The following is a 15,787-nucleotide window of genomic DNA, read 5'->3' on the forward strand; positions in this document are numbered from 1 at the left end:
AGTTTCATAGCCTCCCCTTTCCCCTGTTAGCCCCAACCTTTAAAACCCCGCTGATCTGCCCTTTGGTTTTACTACTTACATGCCATCCATAACAGAAGTAAAGTACACAGCAGGGGACCCTGGCACGCGCCTGACACATAAGTATTTACGCACAAATTTCAAGTTGAAATCCAGGAATGCCCATGCCCCTCCCAGACCACACCCATGCCCCGCCCCCTCTTTGGAACTTTTCATTTGTGCAAGTAGTGGCAAGTAAGCTTGTACACAGGTGGCTTTCAAAATTTGCTTGGCGTACTTTGCCCCGATTTGTGCACGTATCTCCTGGTTTTGGCACGCGCCAGACATTTAAAGTTCACCTTTATGTGTATAAGAAGGCATAATTTTGTATATGTATATGCTGCTTAGATTGTTTGTGTATATGTTTGTAATACTCAGGTTGTATATAGGTGTGTGCTTATCTTACTGTGCTGTTCAGGATGTGTATATTCATGTGCATGCAATACTCGGGCTGTGTTATGTGTATATGATACTCAGGCTTTGTGCTGTGTGTGCAGTACTTGGGCTGTGGGTATGCACGTGTTTATATGTGTGATGGTCAGGCTATGTGTCTGTGTGTGCTGTGTATGTGCATGCATGTGTGTGAGTGTATGTGTGTGTGAGATACTCAAACTATGCATGTTCACGTGTGTGTACTGCTCAAACTGTGTGCATATGTGTATATGTTTATGTTTGATTTTCGGGCTGTATGTTTTTATATGGGATAAATACAGAGGTTCTATAGGGGCGAGGCTAGAAATGAAAAAACATGGTAACCTGTGTTAATGTTAAGTGTAACGTTTCTGCATGGGGGTAACCTGTATGGCGCAGCAGTTATTACCCTACACAACTTGCTGGGCAGATTGGATGGAGCATGGACCATTTGGGTCTTTATCTGCCATCATGTACTGTGTTACTGTGTGTGTGTGTGTGTGTGTGTTTGTGTGTGTGTGATACTCGGAGTGTGTGTGTGTGTGTGTGTGTGTGTGTGTGTGTGAGAGCCCGTGTTTACCCCTGCATAAGGAACTGAGAAGGAGCTAATACCTTCTGGAGGTGACAAGCCTCAGGATCTAGGGGACAGAGGGGTTAAGGGAGGAGTGGAAAGGAGGCAACAAAAAGGTGATGTTAGCATTCGCTGAGCAGTAGAAAAAAATAACGAATGCCACGTGCCATGATCTGCGAGCAGTGCTCATATCTCTGGTTTAAAATGCATCTGCAGACACTGCAGTAATAATATATTGTACAAGTGGCATCTTGTTACTTAGCAACTCAGCACCTCTGCAACATATGCTTTCTCCTACTAATGCCGTGCAGCCCACATCAGCAGAGACGCACACACTTTACCCAGCCCGCAGCTCCAGCCTGCCATGTGCTGTCCACAGCACAGCCCCAAGTGCGTCTCAGCAGCTGCTCACAGTGAACCAGCCATGGCTGCTACCTCCTAACCCTTCAGGAGCTGAACAGGAAGGGAAAGCAAGACCCCACAGCCATAATGAATATGCATGAGACACATTTGCATACACTGGAGACCCGGTATATGCTAATTTATCTTATGCATATTCATTGTGGAAACCCAACTGGCTGTGGGCTCACTAGGGCAGGTTTGGGAAGAGTTGCCTTATAGTTTGGCAGTTAGCTAGACCAAGTAAAGTTAGGCTGTTTCTCAGACTCATTTTCCGACGTCATCTGCTTCAGACCCAGTGGTGTAACGGTGTGAAATCTGGGACCTTGGATAAACTGGGTTAGTCCAGCAGACTCACAAAATGGATTTCCTCCAGGGCCAGCTACAGCCTGAGACCTTGAATGCTGCCGAGGTCTTCAGCTGGTGACCCGCCAGCAAGTACCCAGGCCTGCACTCTTGCATCCTGATGCAGGGGTTTGTCAAGGACTATTTCAATCTCCTGCTTACACATCGTACACAGATCCAGATTGATTTCCCTGTTTTGTGCTGACACGGGAGCCCCTGATATGATAACTTGTCCATAGAGGTACTGAAGGGAATGGAGATATTATTTTACCCTTGCGGGAGAACCACTCACACTAGCAGAGGATCACCCTGGGGATCTCACGCTATAAGATCTCAGACTACAATGAGCTGAGTGAGAGACCTCTAGGGAGTACGGTATAATGTGCTACAGGATGTGGCACTGGGTGGTTCAGTAGGAGGCACCTTCCCCGCTGAGGCTATACAAATGCAATACCCCAGAGAGATGTTAAATGTCGCTCTAAAAGCAAGGCCCGGTCTCCTCAGCACACATCACAGATTCGGTGTGCCCTTTTACAAGAAGATGGCTATTAACATAGAACATGATAGCAGAAAAGGACCAGACAGCCCATCCAGTCTGCCCATCCACATCTCCTGCTTAGCAGGTTTATAGTCCCTACTGCTCCTGCAACATTTCAACACAGGATATCTAAATTAGCACCTTCTGTGGGAAAGATGAAACTAGACTCCCAGAAAGAGCTCTGTCTATTTCTCTTGCATGGGATATTAACTGGTCGGCGCTTTGGAAAAAAAAAACCTCTCTATAGATTCATAATGCCTTAATCCGGTGCTCGTACTTTGTAGGCGCATCTGCAGCTTTTGTTGATATTAAAAGCGGAGGTTGTTTCACCCTTCCGGTTCCCATACCATTATGCCTTTCTCTTTTCAGAACTCTTACCCACACCCGTTGGGGTACGTCATGCAACCAAAGCTGTCACCACCTCGCCGCAGGACGGACAGAGTAAGCATGCCATATAACAACGTCCCTGTTCTATCAGATTGCTCCCTGCGTCGCTTGTCCAGAGTTTTGGGCTGTCCATGCTTCAATCACATGTTGAGCTTCCAGATCCTGTCCTGGTGATTCTGCTCATCGGGATATCCTCCATGAAGGCAGAAGATTAATTTGCATGCACTGGGTTTCCATGGTAGGAAAATCTATCACTTAGGAATATAGAAACATGACGTCAGAAGAAGACGACCGTATGGCCCCATCCAGTCTGCCCATCCGTCCAATTAATTTAGCATTATAATTCTCATCAGTTCCTTAGAGATCCCCTGTATTTATCCCATGCGTTCTTGAATCCAGATACTGTTTTTGTCTCCATCACTTCCACTGGGAGGCCCGTTCAATGCATCCACCACCCTCCCTGTAAAGAAATATTTCCTAAGATTACTCCTGAGACTACCTGAAAACCTGACCGGCTGTAGGGTCCCCAGCGCAGGGTTAGGAAGTCCTGTAGTAAAGGCTTTTGTATTCCCGACTGCTCCTTCCCCAGCCTCCTGTTGTCTCTCCTGGTTCTTCCTTCTGTTTTCCCTTTTCCTCTGTCCTCATCCTGTTGGTACCTAAGCCAATGTTTCCCACACCCGTACTGGTGATCCCACAGCCAGTCAGAGTTTCAGGATATCCACACTGAATGGGCATGAGTTGTATTTGCGTACATTGGAGACCCAGTATGTGTAAATATATCACATGCGTTTTCAGTCTCAATATCCTGAAAACCTGATTGTCTGTAGGGTCAATAAAACAGGTTTGGGAACCCCTGATGTAGCCTGTGGCTCCCAAAGCTTCAGTTTCATCTGTTGGCCCAACAATGTAATACTGTAGGTGTTAGGTTTAGAGAGAGAGGCGCTCCCTCACCATTACCACCTTACCTCCATCACTGCAGGAGTCAGGAGGCAGAACCAAGTTTCCCACGTAACACTGTGTTACGCTTAACAGCAGAATGCTACAGAGTTAAACCCCAAAAAACTGAGATGCTTACTCCTATAAGAGCAACCGCCTTAGCGGGTAAAACCGAACTTTACACAGCACAAAAATATTCCTACAAATGGAATTACTTCCATGTTCCAATGAGAATTACTTCTGAGTCGCTCCAGAGCCATTTCTGGTGGGATTCCTGGGCCAGCTTTGTTGAGGGTTTACAATGCAAGGATGGGTGCAGAGGGAGAGAGGTTGCACTCTTATCCTTGCTTCTGTACACACACACACCCCCCCCCCCCCCCGGATATCTCTGGTTGAAAGCTGGCATTTGATTCTGCAGAGGTCTTCTCTCTGCATGGGAACGATGTGTCACCAAGGTGACTAAAAAAGAAAGGAGTAATACACCTGAATCCCATGCTTTGTTTGTTTTTATTTTTTTCAGGGGATGGCAGCATCCGTTTGGTGAATGGGGCAAACTCCTGCCAGGGCAGGGTGGAGATATATTACAAGGGGAACTGGGGCACAGTGTGTGATGATGACTGGGGCATAAGCGACGCCAGCGTGGCCTGCAGGCAAGTGGGCTGCGGTCGGGCCCTGGATTACAAGAGCAATGCCTACTTTGGGTATGGCACAGGTCTTATCCTGCTGGACAATGTGAACTGTGAGGGCACAGAGCACCACCTCTCCACCTGCTACAGCCTGGGCTGGGGCATCCACAACTGTGGGCATCATGAGGACGCAGGCATCATCTGCTCAGGTTTGTATGACATTGGAGCCTTGTTAATTCCGTGCAACCCGCAAGCTTTTGAGTCAGTCCACTAATCCCACCTCCAGGCACCGAGACACCTTAATGCTTTTGGATCTGGTGGCTACTTTCTAAGACGGAGGTACCTTTCTTACTGGGTGCACATTTTTTAAACTTAACAACATATAAAGTGTCAACAATACACATCATGAAGGTTAATAATAATTTCCATTATTTTACATATTCTCATCAAAAATAGAGAAATTAATTACCTTTATAACAAGGTTGGTCTGAGAAATAGGGAGAAACTAATGGAAAGTATCCAACACCAGATACCAAACACTTTTAAAGAGTCCTTGATGCCTTACTTTTACAATAAATCTTTTTAAAGCCAAGCTTGCATTCTAAAAATATCAGTTTGCCTTTTTCTAGGTTTGCTTGCTTCTTCTCTGGGCCTCTCCTCTTGCTGTCTTTGTTTTTACCCTATTCTGGGGGATGACAAGCCCCCACCTCTCCCCCACCCCCCTACTGTGGCACGCCACGATCTCAGGATTGCTGAGCTGGTTGAAATAGGGACTGGCGCCAGGGATCTGTACTAGGACCGTTGATTTTTAATATATTCATAAATGATCTGGAGAAGGGAGCAAAGAGTAAGGTGATCAAGTTTGCAGATGACACAAAATTATTCACAAACCAATTGTGAGCTTGGGGGATTGGGTGTCTAGAAGGCAAATGAAATGTAATGTGGACAAGCACAAAGTGATGCATATAGGGAAAAATCAGCCAAACTATAGGTGCCCGATGCTGGGTCCCATATTAGGCATCATCACCTAGGAAAAGGATCTGGGGAGTCATTGTGCACAGCAGAGGTCATAAAAGCAAATAGAATGGAAAAATAAAACAGGATATCATAATACTTGTGAATTGATCCATGGTGCAGCCATACCCTGATTATTGTGTGCAGTTCTGGTCACTGCATCTCCAAAAGGTTTATAGTGGGACAAGAAAAGGTGCAGAGAAGGGCGACCAAAATGATAAAGGGGAAAAGCTAAAGACGTTGGAGAAGAGAGGACTGAGAGGAGATATGGCTATAAAATCCTGAGCGAGGTGGGGAAAGGTAAACATGGAACACAGTGATTTACACTTTTACAGGCCGATGCCGTGATCTGGGCGTTAGGAAACCGTGTGCTGATTTTCAGTGCACATTTTTTTAATGCCCAGATTCATTTTTTGTTTCACTCTCTATGCAGTAAGCTAATGAAATGCAAATGCATTGGGAGTTTGAAAAAGCATGTTAAGAGTAAAATGTGCGTTTGGCACAGGTCCAATGCACATTTTAATTTGGGAAGTGGGGGAGGCATCCCTGACAGGCCCAAAGTGCCAGCAGCCGCAGCCACTTAGCCGGATAAATACTGATTTATCTGGCTATCTGACAGCTGTTACCCTCTGCCAGATAGCCGGATAAGTCAGTACGTATCTGGGTAAGTGGCAGCTGCCGTTACGTACCGGGATAAGTCAGTACTTATCTGCAGACATTTTAAAACTTTTTTTAAAACATTTTTTCGCCTTTTTTAGGGGTTTTAAGTGCCAGCACAGGAGCGCTGGAAACTTAACTCCAGCTCCGACCCAGCGTTAAGTTTTTGACACAAAAAATGTGCACTGACCACCAGCTGCAGTCTCTCTGCATCAGGAAGTTCTGCTTGATGCCCTCATTGGTTTCCATGCAAGACAGTTTCCATGCAAGACGGTTAAGCAGTACTCTCATTTAGAAACACACATTTTCTGTGCGTAAAACTCCTTGCTGCATGAGCAGTAAGTTTAGTGCACAGAAAATCTGTGTTGAACTGCAGGCAAAAAGTGCATTCGGCTGGACACACATTTCTGCAACGGCCTGTTAGATAGTACAGTGTTTTCCAACCCTCTCCTGAAGGCACACTTAGAAAGTCAGGTTTTTCTAGATTGCCACAATAAATATGCATGAGATAGATTTGCATACCCTGGATCTCCAATGTATGCAAATCTATCTTATGCATATTCATTATGGATATGTTGTGCCTCCAGGAGAGGGTTGGGAAACACTGAGATAGTACTAGGACTTCACTCCATGAAGTTAATCGATAGCACATTTAAAACAAATTGGAGAAAATATTTTTTTTTACTCAGCGCACAGTTAAAATGGAATTTGATGCCAGAAAATGTGGCAAAAGCAGTTAGCATATCATGCTTTAAAAGGGTTTAGAAAAACTCCTGGAGGAAAAGTTCATAAAGCGTTATCAGCCTCTGCTTATCCCTGGTTATGAACAAGAAGGAATGGCTCTGTTCTTTGGGATCCTGCGGGGAACTTGTGAGCCAGACTGGCCACTGGCTGACTCAGTATGGCATTTCTTACATTCTTATGTTGTGCTGCATGTAATTGTCCCAGCTGCCCCAGGAGTTTTGAAAATGCTCTTGGTGCTGGTACTTCAGAAACCACGATGTGCCAGGCAGGTGAAGGAGGCGGAGGAGGAGGAGTGTAGCCCAAATCTGTATTTGTTTGGGGGGTGTGGGGGTGTGAGCAGAGAACAGCAAACATTACAATGTCACTGCTTTATTGGCACTTGGTCAACAAGCTTGCTAACCCTTGGCCTGGCAGATTTTATTTCCTGTGTTCTCAATGGTTTGTTGGTGTGCACCCTTTTGTTATGAGACATGCGTAGACCTTCTAGCCCTGCTTTCTGAAACCGAAACTACAGGATCCACTGATGCACTGAGGTAAAACCCAGACCAGCTGGGCCTGTCCCCTCATGCCATGGAGCTAGCCGATCACTCGATTCTTCAACTGCTGTGTTGCTGCAGGTCTGGGGAGTTCAACAGTTTGCCCCAAACTCCAGGTTGGTGGCCCGAGCCACTGCAGAACTACCGACAGAGCTTGGCACAGGTAAGAGCAGGCTCTCGCCTTCCTTCTGCTGCGTTCCAGTGAAGACTCCAAGGAGTCGGTTTTCACAGGGTTTAGGGGTCTAATTTTAAGAATTCAGCCCCTTGGAAAGTTGACTGAGTGACCTAATTTATCGGTCTCAAATGTGGTTGGCTATAGGGGTGAAGTGAGGGAGAGGGAAAAATGTTAGGCACCTAGCACTGATTATTAACAAAAAGGATGAGTGCCTAATTTAGGAGGCCACATTTTGCCAAGCTGATTTTAGGGAATTTAGCCAGCTAGACTTTCGGCCGAAGATCAGCCTAAACCTAAGCAGCCAAAACCTAGCTGCCTAGGTTGAAGGTCGAACATAGAACCAGAAACCACCTGGGTAAGTCCTCTCCCTCCAGCCTCAGAAGAAATGTGTGGGGCCACTTTTTTTTTTTTTTTAGGGGAGAGAGGTCATTTTCATATTCCATTTACGCGCATATAACCTGTTTTCATGAATGTAGACCACTATTATAAAATAGCTGGAGCTTACATGCATACTTTGTGGTTTTTAGAAAGTGTGCATGTAAAATTAAGTCGCATAAGTTATGCCCTTTGGCGAGGGGGTGTAACTGTACGGTAGTTAATCGGCACAGGCACTTGGGCACTGACGTGAATATTTTCCAAGCAAACATATACACGTAAATTTGCATAGAAAATTTGGTACGCGCAGATTAAACCCTGCCGTGCGCAGTTATAAAATTGCCCTTTGATGTCCTGCTCTCCACCTGCCGGTACAACTTTTGAAAAGTGCAGGCAGGGAGATGGGATGCCGGGGTCTGGCGGCCCCCTCAGCTTTATTTTTAAAAAGTGCTGCAAAGGGGGGGGGGGAGGATGTGAGTGCCTAGTTAAGGAGCTGGTGCTGAAGATCAGTTCTGGGCCCCTAACTTCTTTTCCCTGACCTGCCCACGCCCTTGGCCACACCCACTTTTAAGGCACCTATGTTTAGGCACTTGGGAAGGGGAATTTCTTTGAAAATTCACCTAATTTTAGATGCTTATCTGAAGTGCCAAGTGATTGTCACCCATGTAACTTTCCCACACATGAGTTTGGAAGGCGTGCCACTGGATTTTTCAACCACGTTGAACCTGAAAAGCTGTGCATTTTACTTATGGATAGAGCTGCCAAGTGACCAGCTTCTAGAGGAAGATTTTTTTGTTTCCCCCTGTCTTTCCTGACATCCTCCTTTCGGTGCAAGTTGGTGCATGTCCTGTTGAGGTCAAAATGAAGAAGCAGGACTGTGGAGGGTGAGGGGGGCGCGAGGTCTAATGTCTTCCTCCTGCAGCTGGGTCACTTGACAGCTCTGCATTGGGAGGGAGGGAAGTGAAAAGAAGCACATGTAGTAGGAAGGTTCGGTGGACTGTAAAGTCAACCTGTGACGAGGAGCTGGTTTTCTCTGTGTAAATTATTTCATCTCCTTGTTTCCTGACCTCCGCGGAGGCTGAATTTCAGCCACACCTATACACCAGCGATCCTCAGCTCTGGTCCTCCAGGCTGCCAAGCAGGCCTGGTTTTTAGGATAGCTGCCACACACATTCAGATGTATTTGATCTCAGAACCCAGTGGGTTTGCATATTTTGGTAAAATCTAGGTTGTTTTCAAGGACCAGATTTAAGGACCCCCCCCCCACCGGACTCTGTGACCATCTGAGCTCGGCCAAGGACTATGGGATGAGTTGTAACTGTGCATCCTGCACGTGCAGGGAACAATGTGCAAACTCCACTTTGGGATAAGTCTGAATTTTCTTTCTGCCTGTAGACTTTGCTCCAAGTTTGGAAGAGAGAGAATGCGGGTACGAAGCACCTGCGGACTTTTGTACCTGTTTTATTTTGCATGGGTAGACTTTGCCAGGAAAGCAACACGTGCAGACTTGAAAATACAATCTCTGTGCATTATTTTCTGATCCCGAGAATACCTTCCCTAAATATGGCTAAAAGCACATTTTCAGACAGTTAAGTTACATATGGAAATGTGTTATTTACCTACAGAATTGGCTTTGAAAATTATGCTCCCCATCCCACCTCCCAGCAAGTGAGCGAAGCAACTCAACGCATTCTTGTAACTTTCAGCAGGATAAGTAGGGCAACCATATAGCTGGGGTTGGCAACTGGCTCCACATTTTCAGAAGAGGTTGAACCAGTCCTGGTTTTATCCTACAGCATTCACAGACTTGTAATTATGCTTTTTTAATAAATGCAATAGGGAAATCAGAGCTACAAAAATCCATGAATGCTGTTGGCTAAAGCCAGGATTGGATCAGCCTATCTTTAAAATCTGGAATCAAGTTTATTTATTTATTTATGTATTTAAAATCATTTATTAATCGTCTAACTGATATAATCTTCCTAGGTGATGTACAACATAACTTCAACAATACTTTTTACACCCTTCATATAACAAGAGGGTCAGGACCCACAACACCATGTGTTCAGTGGGACAAAACCAGGACTAGGTCAGCCTATCCATTTGGTCATGGAGCTGTATGGTCCACTACAGTAGTGTTTCTCAAGCCAGTCCTCAAGAACCCCTTCGCCAGTTGGGTTTTCAATATATTCACAATGAATAGGCATGAGATACTGTAATGCAATGGGCAAGTAACCGATTGTAAATCATGTAGGAAGGAGATAACATAGACACGAGAAATAAGTAGAAACATTTATTTTATAAAGCAGTATTGTAATACAAATTGTTCTGGCAAAAATATATGTGATACAGGCAATACATCAGAAATCAAGGCATATGTGCATATAAGAAAATAATAGAGTAAAAACAAAACTATTTCTAACAACACGCTTATATACAAAACAGCAAAGAGAGAGAGATAAGATACTATAATACAAGAATCATTTATTTATTTATTTATTTTATTTATTTATTTAAGGTTTTTTATATACCGGCAATCATGAGAACATATCTTGCTGGTTTACATGAAACGGGAGTGCATTAAATACATCAAAACTAGAACTGAGGTGACCGAAGGTACAGTTACAATTAACAAGGGTAGCAAAACTTGGTGAAGAGGAAGAAATAGGAAAGAATAAACTGGTTAAACGATATACAAGTCAAATTACAAGTTATGTGCAAATGGCATGATTAATGGCTGAATGTTTTAGAGGAGTCCTTGGATTGTGTCCTTGGATTGTGTCATTAAATTGTGTCATTAAATTGTGTCTGGGAAAGCTTGCTTGAATAACCAAGTCTTAAGTCTTTTCCTAAAAGTTAGGAGGCAGGGTTCTAGTCTGAGATCTGTGGGCAAGGAATTCCACAGAAGGGGGCCAGCTGTGGAGGTGGCGCGATCTCTTAGGGTAATGTGTCTAGTCGTTTTCGCAGGGGGAACTTGGAGTGTGCCTCTATAAACATCTCTGGTAGGTCTTGTCGAGTTGTATACTTGGAGAGGGAATTGAAGATCGAGGGAAGTGCATTGATGTATAGTTTTGAAAATGATACATATGGCTTTGTACATGATACGGAAGTATACGGGTAGCCAATGTAGCTCTTTCAGGATGGGTGATATGTGGTCTCTTTTTCTTGTGCCTGTTAGTAGTCGGGCTGCTGAATTTTGCACCATCTGTAATGGTTTGGAATAGGAAGAAGGCAGACCTAGCAATAGGGAATTGCAATAGTCTAATTTTGAAAAAATGACTGCCTGGATGATCGTTCTGAAGTCTTGAGCATGGAAGAGAGGTCTTATCCTTTTCAAAACCTGGAGTTTAAAGAAGCAGTCTTTGGTTGTTTTGTTGATGTGTGCCTTGAAGTTTAGCCGGTTATCCAATAACACTCCTAAGTCTCTAACTTGTGTGGTATGTAGGTTGGTAGGAAGAGCAATGTTAGGTGTATTGTTCTCAGGAGAGATGAGTAGGATTTCTGTCTTGGAGGAATTTAAGATGCGGTGAAGGCTGTTGAGTAGATGTTGATTTTTGGTGGCATGATTCCCAGTAGTCAAGAGTTTTAGAGTATGAGTCTTTGATGGGGATGATGATTTGAATATCATCTGCGTATAGGAAGTACTTTAGATTGAGGTCAGTGAGAAGTTGGCAGAGAGGAAGCAGGTAAATATTGAATAGAGTCGGAGATAATGAAGAACCTTGTGGGACTCCTATGGCCGAGTCAAATCTTGAGGATTCCTTGTTTTGGAGTTTAACTTTGTAAGCTCTGTTATTGAGAAAGGTTTTGAACCAAGATAGGACGGTGCCGCAGATTCCTATGGACGACAACTGGTTAGGAGGATGGCGTGGTTGACAGTGTCGAACGCTGCGGATAGGTCTAACAAGATCAATAGGAAAGGAGTTTCCTTTGTCGAGGCCCAGTAATATATGGTCTGTCAGCGAGGTGAGGAGGGATTCTGTGCCTCGATTTTTTCGGAAGCCGTGTTGTGGTGTGAAGAGAAGATTGTTGTCTTCGATGAAATCTGAGAGTTGGGAGTTCACTAGTTTTTCCATGATCTTGGCGATGAATGGGAGGTTAGCTATGGGGCAGAAATTGTTAGGGTCCTTCGGGTCTAGGTTAGGTTTCTTTAGGAGCGGTGAGATTGAGGCCATTTTGAGATCATCTGGGAAGGTTCCTTGGGCTAGAGAGCAGTTGATGATATTTTTTCCCTTATCTTGCCCTCAAAAGATAAGCAGTAAACCAGGTGTGAGGGGCATACTGCTCAGTTTTCAGAAAAACTGATCTGCATGTAGCTGACTTCCATCTATTCTGAGGAATTTGGGGCTGGGGGTGAGAATATATATAGTATGCAGTACACAAACATGCACAGTACATATTTCTTTGTCTCGAGCAATGCTAGACTATACATCAGAACTCAGTATTTCACTTTCTGGTGGGGGCTATTATATCCCTACACATGCCATCTAGATTTCTTCCAATCCACTTTCACCAATCATAATACAGATAGATTTATATACACTGGATCCATTGTAAGCAAATCCATCTCATGGATATTCATTGTGGATTTTCTGAAAACTGATTGGTTGGGGGTCTCCCAAGACAGATTTCAGAACCACTAGACTAGAACATTTGTTGCAATCACAGAGCATGGATGGAGAGAGAGAGAGAGCAAGGCTATCTTGTGATCGATTGGTATGTCAACAGATGTGCAAATGAAGCTGCCAAGAAATGCACACTTCTGATCTGAGGATTGACCAATCACAATGGAATATTTTCCATTTCCTTCTTACAATGATCTATGATAGAAAGCACCGCTGTATGCTGAACATTGGCCATCTCAGGGGGAACTGGAAAGACAGGAGAACTCAATCAACATAAAACATGTCCAGTTCTAATCTATTGCCAGAGCTGGGATTTCTCTTTGTAGTTACAGATGCCAGAGACCCGCTTTTGCAGGAGAACAAAAGGATTACGACAACCCTCCTTCCCCAAGGAAGGAAAAGTAAGTGCCTTTTTTATATCACTGCAGATTACACACATGAAGAGCCTAAACACAAGGGTTATAAACAGGGCTCCAGTCTTCCATGATTCTAATGTCCAGGTTAGGGCTGCAAAATCTGGCCCTTGCTACGAAGTTGACCAGTCCCTGCAGAATCCTGTGGAACACCAAAGGCCAGGTCATTGAATAAGCGGTGATGGCACATTTCTCCTCTCCTCATCGTTCCATCCCCTCACTTATTCTTCTTCCCTCTCTCCCTCCATTTTCACCCTTCTCCCCTCCACCCCTTCTGCACTTGCCCTCCCATCCTGACTGGGGATTAGGAAGAGGACAATAACAGTGCTGTTTCTTGGATTGTTCTTTTCTGCTGATGGAGGCTAGTGTCGTGCTTTGAATAGAACATGTTCTTCCTTCCTCCTCTCAGTTTGTGCCTTGATCCTCCCCTTTTTCCTTCCCGTCACCAAGGTCCCTCTCTGTCTCTCTTCTCCTCTTCCCTAAGAGCCATTCTTCATCCTCTTCAGTGATTCCATTTCCATCTCCATCCTCTACAACCCATTCCTTACCTCCTCCTCTCCTCCTAGCAGAAATCTCTGAAATCCCTCCCCCCCCAAAGAAAAGTAATCACACAAGAAATGTCAGAAAATGACTTTATTTTTATAAAGTAAAATACAAATTAACATTATTTAATATGTAAAGGTGTGCAAATATGCCACACGATTGCTGCAGAATTTTCAAACTTGTTGCAAAATCTATAATACCCTATTACCCTTGAACTACTGCAGGAAACTGGGACCGTAGTTAGAAATAGGATTGTGTTCAGTTATTCCGTCTCCTTTAGGGATAAGACAAGGAGTAATGGATGATTTAAATTGAATGAGAGGCATTAGGAAGAACACTCTGTGAGGCTAATTAAACATTAGGAAGGTGGTAGGATCTCTCTTTTTGGTGTATTTGAAGAGCAAATGAGAGAAATATCTGCCTGGACTGGTTTAGGTAGAGTGGATCCAATGTGGAGGCTGTAGGATAGACTAGATGACCTCATGAGGCCGCTTCCAGCCTTGTTTTTCTATGATTCATCCCTTCCATCCCTTTTTATGATTCTAAATGGCTTCTTGAGTTCCCTTTCAGCCCTGTCTTTCCATAGTTCTAGATGGCCTCTTGAGGTCCCCTCTAGCCCTATCTTTCTATAATTCTAGAACACCTCTTGAGATCCCTTCCAAATCTATCTATGATTCTAGACAGTTTCTTGAGTTCCCTTCCCAGCCCTGTCTTTCTATGATTTTAGATGGCCTCAGCCCTGTCTTTCTATGACCCTTTGTCAAGTTGACCCAAATCTCAGTTCACCCTAAATATGAAGTAATGTGGAAAGTATTGTACATGCTAGAGAGAAAATTGAGCTATAGGAAAAAAAATGGAAGGCACCAATTTCTGATCCTAGTAGTTTGGAGTGTGGGACATTCCTTGTCATCTTCACTGCTTCAGAGGGGCATTGCTCAGCAAATCTGCAAGCTGAACACTAAGGGGAAATGAGACTGGCTAAAGATTTAGATCTTTTATACAATATATGATTACAATTAAAAATAAAAACACTCTATACCAAAACCAGATATCTACAATATATTGGCTTACCTACTTCCTGGCTTCATTGCTTCCTCTTTTATCTTATGCCAAGGTCTCCTTTCTTTTTGCCCTAAGATATTTTTTCTTTATATACTTATATTTTGGAATAAATGGATTTGGAGAATTGTCCTTATGTGAGGCTCGGGAACACCTATTCACTTACCACATGATTTCACTTGGGCCCCACTGAGGAGTGAAGGAAAATCACAGGGGCTACTGTAAAATAAAAGTCCATCAAATCCCACATTACAATGTGGAATTTTCGTAGATCCAGCGCTGTAAATGTGGGAACGTTTAAAATAATCTGCAGAAATGCCCCCTTCCTGTCTGGCTTCATAGCTTTAACTTTCCTGATTAATGGGGGCAGTTTTCAGAGCAACACGGCTGGCTGCAGAATCTGCAGGTACTCTTTTCCCCAGCTGACTTTTCACTGGGTACTATCCCTTTGAAAATTGCCCAAGGAAATAATACCCACTGAGATTTGCGCTGGCTTTTTCTGCAGATACACTTTCCCAGAAATATAACACGTGCAAGTTTTGAAAATGCAAAGCTATGCACGTTATTGCTGCCCCCTGGCCTATCCCCACCCTGGGAAAACCTCCATGAAAATACAGGTAAAAGTGTGTGCATGATGGAACACCACAAGTACTTTTGCCTACATACAGGGTAGGCAATTTTTAAAAGGTCCTTTTACCTAGGGTAAATGGCCTTTTGAAAAATGCCCTCCCTGTGACCAAAATGCTCCTTCCTCCCTTGACCCATCTACAAATCTTGCAGGACCTGCATTTTGGGAGCCCTTGCACTGAGTATTACCAGATGGTTCCAAGAAATCAGGCACTGGCTGAGCTTCCTCTGGCTTTCCCCATCTCTTTTCCTGTTGCACCTCTGGAATCCTGCTTCTTTTTTTTTTTTTTAACATTTCAATTCTTATTGAAAGAATAGCAGAACATACATACTACCTCAAAAAGATTACAGCAAACAAGAAAGATCCCAAAGACAACCATCACAAAGAAATCCTATTAGAACAGATCATGAACAACTAAATAATGCTGAACACTAGGATGCAATAACAGGTGTCTCATAACCAGGGATACGTTTACAGGTCAAGACAATCCCAACAGACTACATTCAACAAGACAAATAGTCTGTTGGGATTGTCTTGACCTGTAAACGTATTCCTGGTTATGAGACACCTGTCATTGTATCCTTCTCTTGAAGGAAGCCAAACCCTAACATCATAGATGCAATGCAAGCAAAACTGGGATTGTGTGACTAAAAGCTAGGTCTGCCACCTCACCTAGGACAAGCCGATGAGGTTGCTCCAATTCGGGTTTGCACTGTGGCATACATGGAATTAGAAGTTTGCTTTCCCT

At 44.0% G+C, this 15,787-nt stretch overlaps 1 protein-coding gene across 1 annotated transcript in view; it reads left to right on the forward strand.

Annotated features, from left to right (window-relative positions):
* The window catches only part of SSC4D (scavenger receptor cysteine rich family member with 4 domains), a 30,419-nt gene that overhangs the window by 8,151 nt on the left and 6,481 nt on the right, over nt 1–15,787 (forward strand). Inside the window, exons 3-6 of the mRNA XM_029613536.1 lie at nt 2,691–2,762; nt 4,165–4,479; nt 7,214–7,384; nt 12,723–12,797. Of these exons, the coding sequence (XP_029469396.1) occupies nt 2,691–2,762; nt 4,165–4,479; nt 7,214–7,384; nt 12,723–12,797 (633 nt within the window). The remainder of the gene's footprint in view (nt 1–2,690; nt 2,763–4,164; nt 4,480–7,213; nt 7,385–12,722; nt 12,798–15,787) is intronic.

The sequence above is a fragment of the Rhinatrema bivittatum genome, chromosome 8 (genome assembly GCF_901001135.1).
Source record: "Rhinatrema bivittatum chromosome 8, aRhiBiv1.1, whole genome shotgun sequence".
Taxonomy (NCBI): domain Eukaryota; kingdom Metazoa; phylum Chordata; class Amphibia; order Gymnophiona; family Rhinatrematidae; genus Rhinatrema; species Rhinatrema bivittatum.